The sequence below is a fragment of the Ammospiza caudacuta genome, chromosome 1, assembly GCF_027887145.1.
Source record: "Ammospiza caudacuta isolate bAmmCau1 chromosome 1, bAmmCau1.pri, whole genome shotgun sequence".
NCBI classification, from domain to species: domain Eukaryota; kingdom Metazoa; phylum Chordata; class Aves; order Passeriformes; family Passerellidae; genus Ammospiza; species Ammospiza caudacuta.
The window spans coordinates 66,284,353-66,302,915 of NC_080593.1; the positions used below are offsets into that span (position 1 = coordinate 66,284,353).

The 18,563-nt window shown below is 43.2% G+C and overlaps 1 protein-coding gene across 1 annotated transcript in view; it reads right to left on the minus strand.

The window, feature by feature from the left end:
- Positions 1–18,031, minus strand: part of NUP153 (nucleoporin 153) — a 43,894-nt gene extending 25,863 nt beyond the window's left edge. Inside the window, exons 1-2 of the mRNA XM_058812822.1 lie at positions 17,832–18,031; positions 1,489–1,705 (exon numbers count right to left, since the gene is read on the minus strand). Of these exons, the coding sequence (XP_058668805.1) occupies positions 1,489–1,705; positions 17,832–17,930 (316 nt within the window). The 5' untranslated portion in view covers positions 17,931–18,031. The remainder of the gene's footprint in view (positions 1–1,488; positions 1,706–17,831) is intronic.
- Between the last annotated feature and the right edge of the window lie 532 nt (positions 18,032–18,563).

The following is an 18,563-nucleotide window of genomic DNA, read 5'->3' on the forward strand; positions in this document are numbered from 1 at the left end:
CACAGTCCCTCCCACAATTTCTGGGTATGAACATAATTTTGAGACACTATCCCGACATTTCTGCTGAAGCTTAAACTAGCTACTTCAATCTTCAGAAGCACTGCACTGCTAGTAATTGATTCTTCAAAGCACTGGTAGATTTTTAAAACTGTCTTGAGATGAAAGAAAGCATTATCAGACCAAAGGCTGGCCAAGCAAAGGAACATAGGCTCTTGCACACTGGTACCTCAGAGCCAAAGAAACAGGCTTTCTAAAATAAAACCACCAGTAACAATAAAAAAATTATTATTAACTATAGCTAGAAAAATTAACTACAACATCCACAAACTGCAACACAAGCTACTGAAGGTTCTAGCAGGTCCCATCTGCTCCTGATTTCTTGGAGCTAGAAAGTATGCTGTGCAGCTGTTCTCACTGAAAGGTCCTTTCACACAATTCTTCAGGAAAGCCAACACATGTTACTCATTCATGAAAACCTTCTCTATTCCTTTATACAAACTTATGCTCAAGTTACAGCTACACAGAGAGCTGTAAAGCTCCTTATTTACAATTAGATAACATTGGTGAGAAAGGTATTTCCTCATTACTTTTCATTCTGCCAACAACAAGCAGCTGACTGTCCACACAGATGGTTATGTACATGTGCTCAGACAAAATTTCTCACCTAATTAAAAACTGAGTTCCCAAAACTGCTAATTTAAGAGAAACTCAAATGAGAGCATATGCAAATTAATGGAGTACTACAGAAACAGTGAGAGGCATAGATATAAAGCACAGATTATTTTTAACATGATAAAAGAGTAGTAAACTTCTTTACCAAGGATCCAAATAGTTTCCAAAGACCCCAAGCTAGCAACGCCACACAATGTTACAAAATATTTCAAAAATAATAATGTCATTAGCAAAGTTCCCCAGATCTCCACTAAACTAACAAAGGAATTTAATAAATTGATTGAAGAAGCTCAAAGGAAAAGAAAAAAAAAATATCAGGACACATGAAGGAATTCTCCTCTGGCATTCTAGCATCTGGTCTTTTGTTTTGAGGAGAACAAAACAGATTAATATTTCTACTACCTTAAGCAATTAGATAAACTCTCATCCCAGATCCTTTAAAAAGAAAATGTAACCCAACACACTTGCAAATGAATGCTAGCAGTATTTTACACTTGGCTACTTGACTATCTGAAGTTAACTAATGACTTTCAAGGGCTCTAAGTGAACTTCCAGTATGTTTAAACTTTGAAGATAAGGCAGTTCTAAAAACTGAGTTACTGAGGTTTATTCCTTTGTTTTTCCTATATGTGGGGTTATTTTGGGTTGGGGTTTCCAGCAGGTTGGTCATTTTGGTTTGGGTGTTGCAGGGTTTTTTGTTGTTGGCTTTTTTTCTGTCCAAACGCTCCTTCCAGCCTCCCCTAGAAATGTAGATTCAAAACCAAAAATCTGTGAATAAATACAGATGGTCAGAATACTAAATGATATTGCACATACCTTCTAAATTAATTCTTGCTGATTCAGGCGTGACTCTCCCATCAATTACCATGGCATCTTCATTTGCATAATCATGGTGATAGTTTACTGGATTCTCTTCCTCGTTTGCAGATTCATTCATGTCTACAAATTTATCTTCCCTTTTATTGAAATACTTCTGCAACCATCCTGGTACAATGTTTTTCACTGACTCGGTCACTCTGCTAAGGAGCCCCAGCTTGAAAGAAAAATATATGCGCACAGTCAGCAGCATGATCTGGGATGCAACCCTGCACAGACCTCAAAGACAGACATTAGATAGCAATATTCATATGAGTAAGATAAGAAGGTGGTGGATCCTTCATAAAGAATTCCTATACTTCTGGAACATGCATGACAAAAATGCACTTAACATTGATTTACTACTAACACATCAGTTTCTGCACTTCCCAGTGACCTTGGCAAAACTTCCACATTCTGAAACTACAGCTGAAGTTCACCAAAGGCTTGTCGAGTCACAAGGTCATAAAGAAATTAAATTTCTACATAACTCCTGATGTACACACATTTTGAGGACACCTTCACTTGAAAAACCATCAAACCCAGAAGCACAGCAATTATCTACAGCAATAGTGATGAACAGTAATAGCTACTAAAATCAGTGAACTTAAATATTTCTTTTTCTAATGCTGAACTGCAGGAACAATGCTCACCAAAAACCCCACTATTCTGCTCTGAATAGCGAAGGGATCCTGAAAGGATCTCCGAAGAAACAGCTACAGTTGAACAACGGACTCCTCACTACAGGACTGTTGAACAGACTCCATTTGATCAATTTTCATTTTGTATCTACAAACCTTAATATTTGGCAGTTACTGAATACATAAAAGCCATTTCCATGTTGACATTTACCAATTATTTGTAATGCTTACATTCTAGTAATTATTTAACATTTTGTTTTAGGCAGTCACTTGTTCCCCATCATATCCTCAAAATTTCAACATGCCTTCTTGTCAAATCTCAACCCTGTGCAGCAGAGTGCTTGCAGCATGGAGCTGCCCCTCTTACACTGACTGCAGCCACAGAACCTGCTGCTAACCTCCACAAGCTTAAGAAAGCACCAAAACTACCTCCACAATTTCAACACTCTAGAAACTGAAAAGCAACAAGAGCATAAAAAAGATTTTTGTTGAACTTCGCTGCCAGTTGCTAACACATGCATCAAGGTACTTGGTTATTTTTCTGGCAACAAAAATTTCTAAAAATTATTATTCATGCGTAGAAAATGGAGAATATTCTTTGAACATGTAGTAGTTAGTCTAGTAAACAACTCTGAAACAAGAACCCTGTTGTATTCAACTTTCTTTAAAAATTCAGCACACGTGAAAGAAAAAGTGCATATCTGTCATTCACATATTTCATACACAGTAACACAAACACCAACTTACAGGACAGCCTTGAATCTGGAGTTAGGAAGGGGGCTGGCAAAGAGAAAAGCAAGGTAGAAAACAAAAGTCTATTCACAGAAAGAAAGTCATCTCAATTTACAATTTGACATGTTTCATAATGATCTGTAATTTAATCTTTTACTTGCACAAAGGCAGAATAACTAGCCTGGGACAGCTTAAAGTACATAGAATGCAGCATAATAAATGCATCTATCACAATTACCACACTAAGACACACACTAACACGCTGCTACTCTACATAAATACTAAGCCTCAACACCAGAGCTCAAAAGCAGTTCAGTGCCTGGCACCAGCAAAGAGGCAGCCTGTACTCTGTTCCCAGCCCCTCATTTTCACCTTTACTTGTGACACACTGTCCCCCTTTAGGGGAGTGAGTATTTTGCTGCTACGAATAAAAGCATATCAGGAACTCAGAGGAGTCAAAACGTGCCAAAATAAGCAAATGGTCGGGACACAAACTGCATCCAAGGCAATTGCTCTTTCCAAAAAGCTAGGCATTACTATATTCAGTATTGCTAGAGAATCTCTCCATTAAAGAGTAAGACATTACTGGACATAAAACAGGTGCCAGTACGATTCTCTTGCTGAGGAAATCCTCCCAGGACTGAAAGCTACCTGAGACTCAAAATGGAAGAAGCCACAGGCATCCAGAAGAGTAAACACCCAACCATTAGTAATCCTAATGAGTAACTGGAGAATGCAGCCAGACTAGTAATTAACTAAGATGACGTTTTACCATCCATATCTGACACCAGACTGGTTTGACCCTTTCATGCAAATGGCAGCCTTGCCATTCTCCACACAATCAGCATTCCAAGCTGGGTAACACAGGGTAACTTCCCAAACCTGCCCATGAGCTGGAACTCAGCACAGCAGTACTGCACCAAGTACTAATGGCCTGCTCCATCCAGCTTAGGCACAGTGGTAGACAAGCAGCATAATTTTATACTCCAGAATAATTCTGGCTTAGTGACAAAGCAGGAGAAAGCAAAGTACATGTAAAGGCATCTACATTTCTGTCAGCAAAATATGTTAAAGGCACTGTGAAAGAACTATGCAGGCATTACAAATGAGCCATCATCAAAAACAGATTCCACTAAAAAAACACCTCCCCCCTAAAAGTATTCCACATTCCCCAGGTATGCCTATTCAAATACACACAGATGACACACCAAAAAAAAAAAAAAAAAAAACACACCAGAATACCTTCCATCATCTCTTATCTGCCCATGAGAGCTAAAAGCCAATCAATAAAGCTCTGTGGTTGGATTCCTGATCAAGTCAGGCAGTTAAGGTAACACTGATAAACTACACATTTGAACATGCACAGTGCTTATTCCTGCCAGAACAATTCAGCAAAATGTCATGCCTTACTGTCTTTAAAGGTGGCATTTTAATCTTACACTAACTTGAAGTTTTCTTATACTTCCACTTCAGTACATGCATTTGAACACCCTTTCCCTCTCTGAGCACATGCAAACAAGCCAACCCTGTCAGCAGCAGAGCACTCCCCCTCTACGACTGTGTCACCAGCTCTGCACTTTGTTCATCCCATCTCCTCAGAGAGGAATCATTAATCCTTCTAGAAAGCTGACAAGGATAGTACACATCTCATTGATGCCAACAGATCTTCAGATATGAAGTACAAAAGACACAGCAATAGACAACTGTAACAGGCTTATTCTCCAGCCAACTGCTCAGATCCTGATCTTCTCATGCCACAAATATGAACCAGCCTCTTCCAGAACACCTTCATTTAGTATAGCTACTCTGAACATGCCACTGCACAAAAGCTGTTCTAGTTCCCAATCTCAGGTTGGGAGCAGAGGACGTGGCACTGGCACTCAGTCTAATGTTCATAACTTCTCATTTCTACAGGCCACACAGGTACCAAACTTAATATCATGGAAGGGCAGAAGACTCACAGGGGCAGTCCCAACTGTGTGACTGCTGTGTTTTATTCAGTGAAAATGTTTTACTCCTTAACTGACTGATTTCAGAGGTTTGAGCTGCTGTCAGTATCGACTGACCTTAAATACACTCATCCCAAAAAACATCAGCAGGAAAGCTGAACAAAATGAAAATCCACCAGAAAGACCCAGTAGCTTATGAACAGGTATTTACAACAGTTTTTCAATATCTGCGCATCATCTCAAGTGTCTGCAGCTCTGCTAGGTCTATCTAAGCCTATGTATACAAACATCATAGCAACAGTAACTACAGTAACAGCTACTCCAAGGCATATTGGCTTGACATCATGGAATCACTGAACTATTAAGGCTGGAAAAGACCTCTTAGATCATTGTGTCCAACTGTGACCCAAGAGTTCAAACCCTCCTTGTTTGGGCACAAACACTCATTACTGAGTTTCAAGCCCTGCTCCTTAGGTTCCAAGACCTGTCTGAACAGCCCAGAGCATTATTTTGAAGGCTCCACGTCTGATTTGGAAGGCCCAAAGCCTCACTTGTAGAATTCAAAGTCTTTATAAAGTACAAAGGCACATCTCCAGGCCCAAACCCTAGCTTCCAAAGCCTCCTATTTAGGGTTCAGCCTTTATCTAATGGGTTCAAAGCCTTCCTCTAAAACCCCATTTCTAGGGAGCAGAGCCTGAGTTCAAGGTATTGAAGCATCATTTGAGATCCAAGAAAATCCAACTGCAGCAGTCAAACCCTCCTACTCACCTCCAAAAGCCTATTTCTAGGGGTCAAAGCCCTGTGCTGGAGACTCAAATCCTTCCTTGGAGGGCCCAAAGCCCTCTTCTCATAAGGTCATGGAATCATTAAGGTTGGAAAACACCTTTAGGATCATCAAGTCCAACTGTTAACTCAGCACTACCATCATGTTCGCCATTTAACCACATCCTCAAGTGCCAGCTCCAACTGCCCTTCTCTGGACAGGCTCTAGCCCCTCAGTGTGCTCCTCACAGAGAGTGGCCCAAATCTGAACACAGGATTCCAGGTGTGGCCTCACCAGTGCTCAGTACAGGGGGACAATCACTGCCCTGCTCCTCCTGACCATACTTGCTGACAGAGGCCAGGATGCCACTGGCCTTCCTGGCCAGCTGTGCACAGCTGGCTGCTGTTCAGACACTGCTGACCAGCACCACCAGGTCCTTCTCCACCATGCAGCTTTCCAGCCACCTTTACCCCAGCCAGCAGGGGGTTGCTGTGACCAAAATTCAGGACTTGGCACTTCATCTTACTGAACCTCATACAACTGGCCTCAGCCCACCTACCCAGCCTTCCCAGATCCCTGTCTGGAACTTTCCTGTCCTCCAGCTGATCAACACTCCTGCCCAACTTGGTGTGATCTGCAAACTGGCTTGGGGTGCAATCAATCCCCTCGTCCAGGTCATTGATGAAGGTGTTAAAGAGGACTTGCCCCAATACTGAGCCCTGGCAAACACCATTTGAGCCTGGTCACCAGCTGGATGTAACCCCATTCACCACCACGCTCTGGGCCTGGCCATGCACACAGTTTTTTATTCAGCAAAGATCACACCCATTCACACCATGGGAAGCCAGGAGACTGCCATGGGAAATGGTGTCAAAGGCTTTACAATAAATTTTAGGCAGATGACATCCAACATCCACCAAGTGGGTAACTCTACCACAGGAGATCAGATTGGTCAAGCAGGATCTGCCTTCATAAACCCATGCTGGCTGCAACACTAAGCAAAAGATGCAGACAGAAGTATCAGTTACCAAACAGGTGTCATAATTTACTACTTTAAAAGACCACTTCTTCAAAGGATTTATACAAAGAAAGAAAGAAAAATAAGTAGTTTGTGATCACAGTTTGAATTCCAAACTTAAAAGCAGGCAATAGCTTGCCAAAAATATATTTCTTGGCCAAAAATATTTACAGCATAGGACGGTTGTTCCAGCTTGTAAGGGTCTTTCACATAGCACAGGGTGAGGAAAGTACTGGCAGAAGCACTCAGCAGTGACACATTACTCGAAAACATCCGTTCTGCAACTGAGTTGATTTCAGTCCAGAAGGTTCAAGTATGAAAAAAATGTATAAAAATTATATAACAGTCATACACTTACAGAAATTTGCCAGAGATGCAAAATACACAACTGGATAAAAGAGCTGATTTCCACTTCACTGTACACACACCTCTGTAAAGCATCAAATTCTTGCCTCTCAGAGACTTCCATGCTTCCAATTCCAAAGTTAAAGCTATCAGAACATATGAATCAGTAAGTCCTCAAAAAGAAAGTGAAGTTCACTGAGACAGAGCAGATCAATCCAACCAATTCCAAACACCAAAAAGGAATTTTCTTTCCCTCCACCCCCCACAGTTAGCTCATGCCAGCTCTGGCACATAGCAGGCTACTCTCCATACTAGCTGAATTCATTAATCTGGCAAAAAGTACACGTTTCTCTGCTGGGCCCATGAGTTAAACGGGCTCAGTGCACCAGAACTGGCCTGAGAGAAAGCACAATCAAGCAGCCAAAACCAGAGGAACATGAAATAAAACTTCTCTTTTCTTTCAATCATCCTGCGTCCGTATTGTCATTAGACACTGTCCCATTCTCCTCTTCACCTCACCCTTCCCTTGTGCTGCCACTAGCACATACAAGCAACCAAATGATGAACTGTAGCAAGGCTCTATTAAATAGATCCAACCAAAAATCTGTCTATAGACCATGATGGTGAGGGACTACCCCTCAGGGGCATCAGGCTGCTGGTGCAGCTTACCATGTGTCTGCACTGATGTTCATGCAACAGCAGGAACAGAAATGGAAACATGACATGATTGTCTCTCGTAGCATCAGACTTAGACTGGATTAGACTAACTCTGCTTTTCCTATTCAGGGAGTGGCTTCAATTTGGATGTAGGACAGCAGAGTTTGATATTTCATTTAGAAAAAAGACAATAAAACTTATGACTTAATATGAACAATATGTTTCAGGAATGTTATTAATTATGCAACATTTGAAAAACAACAATTTTATTTAAGGCAAGTGGACTAGTTCAGATTTATTCCTGAAAGTCTTGAAGAAAGGATTATATTACCAGATGCGTGTGTATTTCTTTCTTATTGCTTAAGTGAGCCTTATTTTCCTTAGTCTAGTTAGCTTTAAAATAAAGGTTCCAGGGAAATTCAGGTATTTTCTGGCATTGTATGCACATCTGTATATATTATTATCACTTAAAACTGAGAGCAAAACAACAGTATGTGCTCTGAGAGATAAATCAGTGCCTAACACACTAGGTTAAATCCTTGTGACGCTGAATGGTTTTTATCTGAAGTTTTGTCCACCTTCAGCTGACACAGTGACAACATTACAAAACACACCACAAAGTACAAGGTACCTTTCTCTCTTCCTTTTAAGAAGCACTACACAGGCACTAGTTAACTCTCAGCATCAATCAGCAATGGGTGCTGTAGAGTACATTCACTATTACAGTTTGAGATGGAAATCTATCAGCAGCAAAACCAAAACATTTAAGATTCATGACACTATTTTCTCTTACAACTTTAAAAGCAGTTTTAAAGTTCTTTCTTTCCCAATTTAAGAAGGAATTCCAAGTAGTTAGTACTTTTTAATTGAGGACTGCTCATCCCAGCTGCTACAGTGTGTCCCCAGGTAAATTTCATAAGCAATATCTAGAATTATATTAATTGAAATGCTGCTCAGAATTTCTTTCCTATAAGGAAACCACAGTCTAAACTTACTACTTTTATTTCTGACATAACCACAAGGACAAGTTTAAATCTAGAATGATCAGAAGTACATATCCCATGGCAACAGATGGTCTTTACAAATTCATTAGCACAAGTTATCAGATTTTGCAAAATATAACATACATTTTATATTTAGGATTTAAATACATTATTTGCACATAAAATTGTTTACCTTATTTACAGGTACTCTATACACATTAAGATGCAATTCATAACATATTTCAACATCACCAAACATAACTGGTAATGGCAAAGTCTTCATCTTTCCTGCATTTATAGCCAAGGAGTTCATGCATACAAAGGCTATCAATGCATCATACCCCACACTACAAATTTGCTACCTGTCACAATGCACAAAGAACTAAACATTTTCAAAGTTATTTTGCCTGAAAGCACTCACAAACAAAACATGGTACCATCACACTATGGCACATAGTGGTGAGGACACACTATGTATTTAAACCCAAAAACGAGCAGCCCAAATTCTGCAGCAACGCCTGAAGCAACAGTTAAAAGCCATCTGAGATCCACTTGCAGCTTGCCAATGTCCATCTCTATGTCCAGTGCTTCCTACTGAGGATAAGGTTTGAAGATTTGAAGCATATTTCACAAAACTAAGCTACAAAATCTCACTCCTGACATTTTGGAGAACACAGTCATCAAAACAGAAGACTGGAATTAAGTTTTTCAAGATAAACCAGTATTAGCAAAAACCAGCAAAATATTCACATGCTCCCTCTGAAGTATCTTTTCTGTCCATGTTGATCTGTAAACTGAGCTGATAATAGCACATACCAGTCATTTTGCAAAATCTACAGCCAATCCTGTTGCACCCTCAATACGTTATCTAATTCACAAATTTTAACAGGTAAATTAAAAACAGGTAACTACATCATGACATTTAGTTATTTGCTGTGATAATTCGGTACTTCAGCAAAACTCAAAGCCTTCCTACCTTTTAAGTTTCATCCACAGACATTGTGCACCATACAAAAGTTACGCCTCACAATTCATCTAACCAGCATAACCTGCAATTACTTTAAACTGGACACATCTAACCCTGGTGCACACAGTTCCTAACAAGATTCTAAAACGTTTGGTGAATTAAGAATTGGTGCTTAAGAGAAACGGAAGCAACGACCTTTGGACACAGTTGCTTTAGCTGGAGCAGTGAGGGGTACTGTTACATTCCTTGACATTTTAAGGTAATATTCTGAAACTGTAAAGCCCAGGTAGCCTCAACTCTGCTGCAGGGCAGTAATAATCTGTTGTGAGAGGCAGCAGTGTCTTTCTGGCTGTATTTTTTCATCGCACTGCAACTGACACAACCAAGAGCACCTCACTTTAAACATAGAACCGGTATCTTCAGACACTTCTCTTACCAGCAACATGAAAAATTGCCATGGCATGTAGAGATTATTTTTTTAGTGACTCAAGGTCACTAAAAAATCATTTACAAATATGTATACATTCTACAACTCTGTAAAGAAAGTTTAGTAACAAATACCGAGGGCTGACATTAGAACACATGCACTGATATCGATAAATTTAATACGTATCTGGTTGCACCACAGCAATTCCCGAACACAGCTAGATTTAAATCAGTTTAAGCCTTGTTTTTATCTGTTTTGCTTAGGATAATTTCAATTACAAGTGCACCTGTATTACAGTCTCACCGATTTTATATCTCATTACTATAAATATTTCAGTGCCTCACTGTAATTCAGTCTCAAAGAAAATGACAACTGAACAGTTGAGCTCTTTGCTTGGTTTACTTCAGTCTTGGAAGTCACCAGGCCCTGAGCTCTAATAGGGGAAAGAGTTTTGTGACATATCTGCTTCAAAAATATTTGATTCAAAATACAATCACAACTAAAAGCAAAGTCAGCCAGCTCCCCAAGACACTGTCACACAACTTTTTCCAAGAGCACAACCATCAAGAAGACCTTAAATAGCCTCAGCAGAGAAGGAAAGTTTTCTAGTGCCTCATGTATTCACAAATTGTGTATGTGCTATTCACAGGTGTAGGACTCAATGCATGCTGGTGTATCTGTGTTAGCCCAAGCACTTCATCCCAGCAAATGGGAATGCAAAGATGAACTCATGTTTCAGTTGAAAAAACCACAGTAGTCTCAAGCCAAAACCATTCAAAAATCCTACACTTAAGTGCAACACATACAGACTCACAGAATGTTTTGGGTTGGAAGGGACCTTTAGAGGTCATCTAGTCCAAACTTCCCTGCAATGAGCAGGGGCATCTTCAACTAGATCAGGTTGCTCTGAGCCCCATCTAACCTGACCTTGAATGTTTCCAGGAGCGGAGCTTCAAACTCTCTAGGCAACACCTCTCCAACGTATCACCATTCTCTTCTTAAAAACTTCTTCCTTACATCCAGTGTGAATCAACCCTCCTTCAGTTAAAGGAGTCTAAGTCCCCTTTATGTTCTCAAAGGGGTTCATAAGGTCTTCCCAGAACCTTCTCTTCTCCAGGCTAAAGAGCACTAACTCTCTCAGCCTGTCTTCATGGCAGAGGCTCTTCTGCCCCCTGACAATCCTTGAGGCCCATCTCTGCCCTCACTCCAACAGGTCCCTGTCCTTCTGTCCTGAGGACCCCAGAGCTGCAGGCAATACTCCGGGTGGGGCCTCACCAGAGAGGAGTGGAAGAACAGAATCCCCTCCCTCAGCCTGCTGGCCACACTGCTTTGGATGCAGCCCAGGATATGTTTGCCTTTCTGGAAGCACACATTGCCAACTCATACACAGCCTCTCATGCATCAGCAACCCCAAATCCTTGGCAGAGCTGCTCTCCATCTACTCGTGCCCCAGCTTGCACTGGTACTGGGGTTGCACCAAGCCAAGGGCAGTACAATAAATACTGAACTGATTACACAGAACATTAAAAAGCAAAAAATACGAGATTTTTACAGTTTAATGGCAGAAAAAAATGGAAAAGTATATCACATGACCTGCCACTAAGAAGACAGAAGAATATTTAAAAATTGGTCAGCAGAATAGCAACCCTAGAAAAAAGCCTCTTAGTTACTCTCTTTTTGAGGGCAAGCTCTCAATTTACTCTGGAAAAACTGCAACAGTGAGACAGAGGCATTATCCTCAAGAGACAGCACAACCCCAAAGACAGAATTAGAGGATAGACCAGCAAAAGGATTGCCAACCTAGAGGAACAGTGACATTTACACTGAAACCGCCTGTGTGTGCTCTGTGGTCCAGCTGCAGCAGCTCTGACAGAACCACACACACAGAGGTTGCATGGCACCCCATGCACCACCTACTACTACAACCTCCTCCTTAGAGAACGGCCAAAACCAGCAGGTCCACCTGGGTTTTGAGACATCTCTGGGCAGTTCTTCCAATATGCTGGCGACTCTCACAGTTAAAAGATTTTTCCTATTATGAAATCAGAATTTCCATTTTGGCTTCTTGAGTCCATTGTCCCTTTGTATTGCTATGAATCTCCTAGAAGAGCTTCCTACACCTTCTCTATAGTCTTATTAGGTATTTGCTGTTCTTAATCTGAACACACTCAGTTCTCTAAGCCATTATGATTTTGATGTCTCCCAACCAGACTCACTCTTGTATGTTTTCCTTGTCTTTTTTTGAACTGGAGAGGACAAAACTAGACACAACAGTCCAGATGCAGTCCTAGAAGTGCTGCATGCAGGGGAAAAAGCAACTCCCTTTACATCCTTCCCACACACTTACTAATACCTCCCAGTATGCAGCTGGCCTCTTTACCTCAAGAGCGTACTGCTGACTCACATTCAACTTGCTGTCCAGCAGGTCGGTGGGGTTGTTTTGTCCCAGATGAAGGACTTCACATTTGCCTTTATTAAAACTCACAAGGTTCCTGGCAGCCCACTTCTGCCAAGTTCCCTCAATGGCAGCCCCATTCTTCATTAGGCAACAGGGCTGAAGTTCCCAAGGGTTTAGTATTATCTGCTGAGGATCCATGGCATTCCTTGGTTGTCAATAAAGACATGGAACAGCATCAGCCTCAATATCATCCTCTGAGAGCTCTATTAGCAATTGGCTGCCACTGGATCTTTGTACTGCTGGTCACAACCCTTTGAGATCAATGGTCCTGCCAATTTTCCAATCATTTTACGGTCCACCTGACAAGTCTGTATTTCACCAAGTGGACAACAGGGATCACATGGGAGACCATGCTGCAGGCATTGCTAAAGTCCAGGTAAACAACATGCACCGTTTGCCCCATGACCACTGAGCCAGTCATCCCAGTGTGTTATGAATTCAGTACGTAATGCTATGGCAGCCCACCACCTGCAGCAACCTGCAATACTTTTGCTCAAACATTTTTGGGCGCACAAAAGATTCTGAATTCTGTCCTGCCGAGTTGTTGGAATCAATCATCGTTGAGCAGCAGCTCAGTTTGTCCATGGCAGGGGAGCAAGAACTGGTTCTAATTACTGACTGGAGGAATAAATAACTCCAAGGAAGTGATGTGCTGCCAGCAACCAAAGACAATTTGCAGTGTCCCAGCTAACACACTCAATTATTTCATCTGCTTTTTTCTTTTCCTAAGATACCACTCATTAATACTGTTTGTCCCCAACACTTCACAGCCTCCAAGACTGTCACAACAACACTTTGAAACAAACCCTAGAATATTAATGAAATGCTATAGCAATCATCATCGACAATTTGTACAAGTGTACAGTACTGCTAGCCTAAATGAGAGAAAACTGTCAATATCTCAGTGTTATAAGTTCTTCCCAATTAGAATACATTTTTGTTTACAGTAGCAGTAGAAAGCCAAGTGCCAAATTTCAACACCTGTTTTGCCAATACAGTATCATATTGCTGGGACAAAGACAAAACTTCTGATGTTGACTATCAGCCCATCTTATAAAAAAAATCTTTAAATACACATTAAACATTTCTCCAAATATATTTGTTTTAGCTCAATGTGCTAGCTTACTACTAAACCAAATCAAGCAGAATTGCATACAAATACAACCATGTTAAGAGTGCTTCAAGGTGCAATCCTGTTGACTGGAGTTAATACAATGGTATTTGTGTAGGTCCATATGGACATTCTTAATAAAGACTTTTTAAATTATCATTTTCCTGTTTAAGGCCTATGAAACATTACCTAGGTTACACTGCTCAATATGATTCTCTAGGAACTCTTAAGCAAAGTTACAAAATTTCCTCACAAAATAAACCTGGTGGTTTGTAAGATCCCTTCTGCCCACTGCCTGCAGTCACTGCCAAGCAAGGCCCACCTTCAAGACAGCAGCAGGCAGCAATGCAATGCTTTAGACACTGCTGCATAGTGTGTTCAGTTCCCAGTCCTGTACCTAGTCCCTCTGGGAAGAACCTTATATGATGTCTCAAGTGACTTGGTGAAACTCACAAATCCAGAGAGCCTTTCATGACCCAGGCCTACGAAAGTGGCTTCCAGTGGCCTTCTGGTCCCCTTTGTCAGGCTATGTCCTAACTACATCAGCACAAGACCAACTACAATACATGCACAGACTTACGCTGGTTTCATCAAGGAAAACATCTTTGGATTTGGACATCTACACTATAAATATCCACTGGCACATACACATGTAGGAAAAAAGGAAAACATCACTCCTTGGCAGAAGTTTTAATGTACAGACATTATCTCTAATATCAAACAGCTCTAACCTAAAGCTTAACGTGAATATAGAAGTTTATGGGAAGGCTATAAACACTTTTCAGGTAACTGGTTTCTTCTCATGCTTAAATCTGCCTGTATGAGTTTAAATAAAAGTGCAGTAGAACCAAAGTTCTCTGACTCCTTCATCTGAATGCTTAATACTCAAATAAAAAAAAAATACGACAGGAAGTTATTTTATTCTTTTCTCCTTTAAGTCACACTTAAAATCTCTGAAATCTGTTACCTGGATGAGAATGGCACTGCTCCAAGTTAAACCAGCACACACACACAAGCACAAAATTAAACATAAAATTAACAATAGGAACATACAAATACTCTTCTAGAAGCAGTTTAGTAAGCCAGCAATGCAAACATCCCTCCCATTTAACACATCCGCATCGGTAATTCCCACCATCGGTCTATCCAAATGACCAGGACAAACCAGCACTTAGAAACACGGGGGCCACATCTGGAAGATGAAACCCAGATGCTGGATACAGCAGCTCCCTCACCTGGCATGAGCTTAGTTCTCAGAGAAACTGTAATTTTAACCCAAGTGCCTCCTCCTTAACAAGTGCAGGAGGAGGCAGGGTACTTTGGCACTCAGTGCATTCCGTGTGGAGCTGTCAACGCTCTACCCCTAGGAAAGCATAGTCAACGGGAAGAACTCCACCATCCTACGCCAAGAACAGCCTCCAAAGAGACACAAAAAGGCTCTTTTCATCCTGATATGTGACTCTCCCACCTCAGATCTTCATGGTAAGTGAGTGGATACTGTCCTTACCTTGTGGTGCTACTACTTTTTGTTTCTTGGTTTAATTATGCAGCTGCTGACAGTGCACTTTTTATAAAGCAGGATGGTAGCCCAGAAAAGAAAATACTGTGGTTTAGTTTCTTCACTAGTGGGGGAAATCTACTCATAGCTCCATCTTCCAAGAGAAAATACAGGCTGCAAGTCACATCCTCCAAGCAGCATCTGTTCATCCCTCCTATTTGAGACTGGTTTAAAAAAAGACTCTTACAGTTAAAAAACCACACACACCAACATAATGAAATATGGCTCTATCAGGCACCTGGGGAGAAAAGGGCAGGAAGTTCTGCACTTTCCATGTTTATTCCAGAATATATTAAACAAATAACTTCTGAAATCATGGATCAGAGGCTGTATGTCTCCACTCTAGGAAAGTAACATCTTATACATCCTCTTCCTGGCTCAATGAATCACACATTCTTTTTCTGGATAATAACACAGTTTCAGTCAGAACTCAAAGACAACACACAGCTTGGCAACTGGGATATTTGCCCAGAAAGTGGAAGATGTAGGTTGATGTCTCTAGGCAAAAAAAAAAATCTGAAGCAGGGTCTACCACATTTTGAACAAATGCTTTAGCTAATCATCTTTGAAAAGCAGCAGCATCTCCTCTTCCAAATGTCTTCTAAAGCTGTTGCTGCACTTAATGGAAGACTAACTCTGCAGCACGCTGGGCACGACTGGAGAATTCCCACCTGACCAAGCTCCCTGGGAGACTATGGCAAAATAACAACATCAAGAAAGCATAACAACTTCAGAAAAACACACAACAGGCCTACTATTGTAAGCCTGGCATCATGCTACTCATCTTCATACAACTGGAAAAGAAACAAACATCCTAAGATTTTACAGGTATTAGCAACATGGCATTCAGTGCTTAGGCACCTTCGGAGCTTGGTGATCAGAGACTGAGTTTTCAGGACTGCAGTCCTGTCCCCAAGCACTTAGAACAGTTTTAATACAGTACTTCTATGAGCTTCCTTATTGATAATAGTTTGGGGAGCAGATCATGCCCAGACGGCATTGAGCACTTCCATGTCTTCCCAAACTCATTACTGAGAGACAACACCAAACCACAGAACACTTTCTGCAGAGGGGATGTTATATTGAAAATAAGAACGCTTATCAATTAATTCCGGTTCAAGTAAGCTATCTACCCAGAGCTCATCTTTCTATGTAATGCATGTTAGCAAGATATATAGGGTTAAAAAGCCATTCCTTACAATAAATGCACATATCTGACACCTATCTGTTTGACTATTTATCCTAATATATTACTTGTAAATTTGATTGATGTATTTGACTTGCAGCATCCATGCTCTGGGCAGAATCCCACAGATATCCCCCCCCAAGCAAGTGTTTGCTTTGCCCCATTGTTCAAATAAACCTACTAGAAAACACACACAGGTAAGAGACAATAATCAGACAGTCATCTCACATAATTATTTTAAATTCATCTGTTTTATCGGTTATCTACACAGTATCACCACGTGCAGGATATTGCAATTTCAACATTACTCTGTCGTTCACATATGAGCTTTCAACGTTTGCTCTGCAAGTGAAGTGCAGTGATTCTCTGGATGAAGCGTCACCCTGCCCGCTTTACAAGGACAACACTGCTGATCAGTGTGCTATACAAAGGATTAAGTATAGTACTTCCCAAATAATAAAAACTAATTGAACAACAATTTATGCGTAACACAAGCTCAATTTTACATATAGTATTTAATCTCCTGACTTACATTACCGATTTAATAATGTAAACGCTTTGGTTTTACAGTCAATTTCAGATTCATAAATACACGTGAAAGGCATTTGCAGAGCACTGTCTCCAGGCATCTTGAAATTCTATGACAAACAGGAGTTGGGAAGAATCTTTGCTTCTACTCCCTGCAGCCACTCTGAATGGCACGGGATCTATGTACTGCAATTTAAAAACTGCTTTTTTAATGTTATCTATCTACTCTGTCCTACAATACAAAGAATAACAAACGCCTCATGAATTACATTTTGCTCGTATTGCACCAGCATGTTTAGGCATAAGGAAGGGGTGAAGAAACCTAAGGGCTCTGCAGGCAGCATCCGACCAAAAAAAAAAAGGAAAAAAAAGAAACCACAATGGGAGATGCCTAACTACCCAGCACCCTCACAGACTCATTTGGAACCTGGAATTCGTCAAGAAAAGCAAATATTAGAAGCGATGCACTTAAATCTGACGAGTGACTCTAACTTGATAACCCAGTTAAGATCAATTTAATCATGATTTAACCGGGCAGCGCGGAGACAAAACGAGCATCCCACGGAGCGGGAGCCAGCCCGCTCCAACCGCGAGGAGAGGGAATGCGCACCTACCCCTTCCCAGCCGCCCTCTCCTCCTCCTCCCGCCTTTGCTCCTGCCTAGCGGGGGACAGGCGGGAGACAAAGGGGAGGCGAAATCCCCCCGCAGCCCGGCGGCGCCGGAGCGGGGTGAGCTCCCGGAAATCCCACAATCCCCACAGCCCCGGCGGGAAACCCTTCCCTCCTCCTCCTCACGGGCCGCTCCACCGGGAAACCCCGGCCCGAAGCCGCGCACGTGGGACTGCGTGGAGAGCGGAGGGGGGAGGGTGGCGGAGGGAAGAGGTCGGGCCTCCGGGGCGCCTCCTGCCGCCGCTGAGGGGAGCGCCGGGAGACGAGCGGGGTAGGAGGGGAAGGACTTCACGGGGCTGACCCGCGACCTCACCTGCTGCTTGCCCCTCGCGTAGGGCGGCTTCGCGGCTCCCAGGTGGTGCCGTCGGGTCCGGATCTTGCCGCCGCCGCCGCCGCCGCCGCCCGAGGCCATGATGCGATCCGGCCCGCCGGCGGCCTCGTCCTCCTCCTCCTGGTGCGGCCGCTGTGCTCCGCCGCGGCCCGGCAGCGCTGTCGCTGTCACCGTCCCCGCGGGGACGCGCCCGGCCGGGCCTCTCTCCCCCCGCGCCGCTCCCGCCCGCCACGCGCCGCGCGCGGCCTCTGGCGCGCGCGCGGGGGGCTCCTCCGCGGCCTCCGCCCCGCCCCTACCCGCGCGCTCGCGCGTCTCTCCCTCTCGCGCGTCTCTTCCTTCCCCGCGTTCCCTCCGCGATCCGTCCGCCCGCCGCTCCTCGCTCGCGCTCTCCCGCCCGGCGGCGGCGCCCCGCGCGCTGTCCGCCCGCCCGCCCGCGGCCCGAGCCGCCGCCGCCGCCGCACCCCCCTGCCCGGCCGACCAACCACACGGCGGCCGCCCCGGGCCGCGCGCGCGTCACCAGCCCGCGCGGGCGCGTCACACAAGCGGCGCCGGGCCGAGGGCCCGGCCGCTCCCGCGCACGCGCACCGCCCCCGCTCCGAGGGAAGCGGGAGGGGCCGGGCCGGGCCGGCTGCGCGGGAAAAGCGCACGCTGGGATCTGCCGCGACCCGCAGAGGGACGTGGCGGGGGAAACGGCTGTCCCCGGACGCAGCTCAG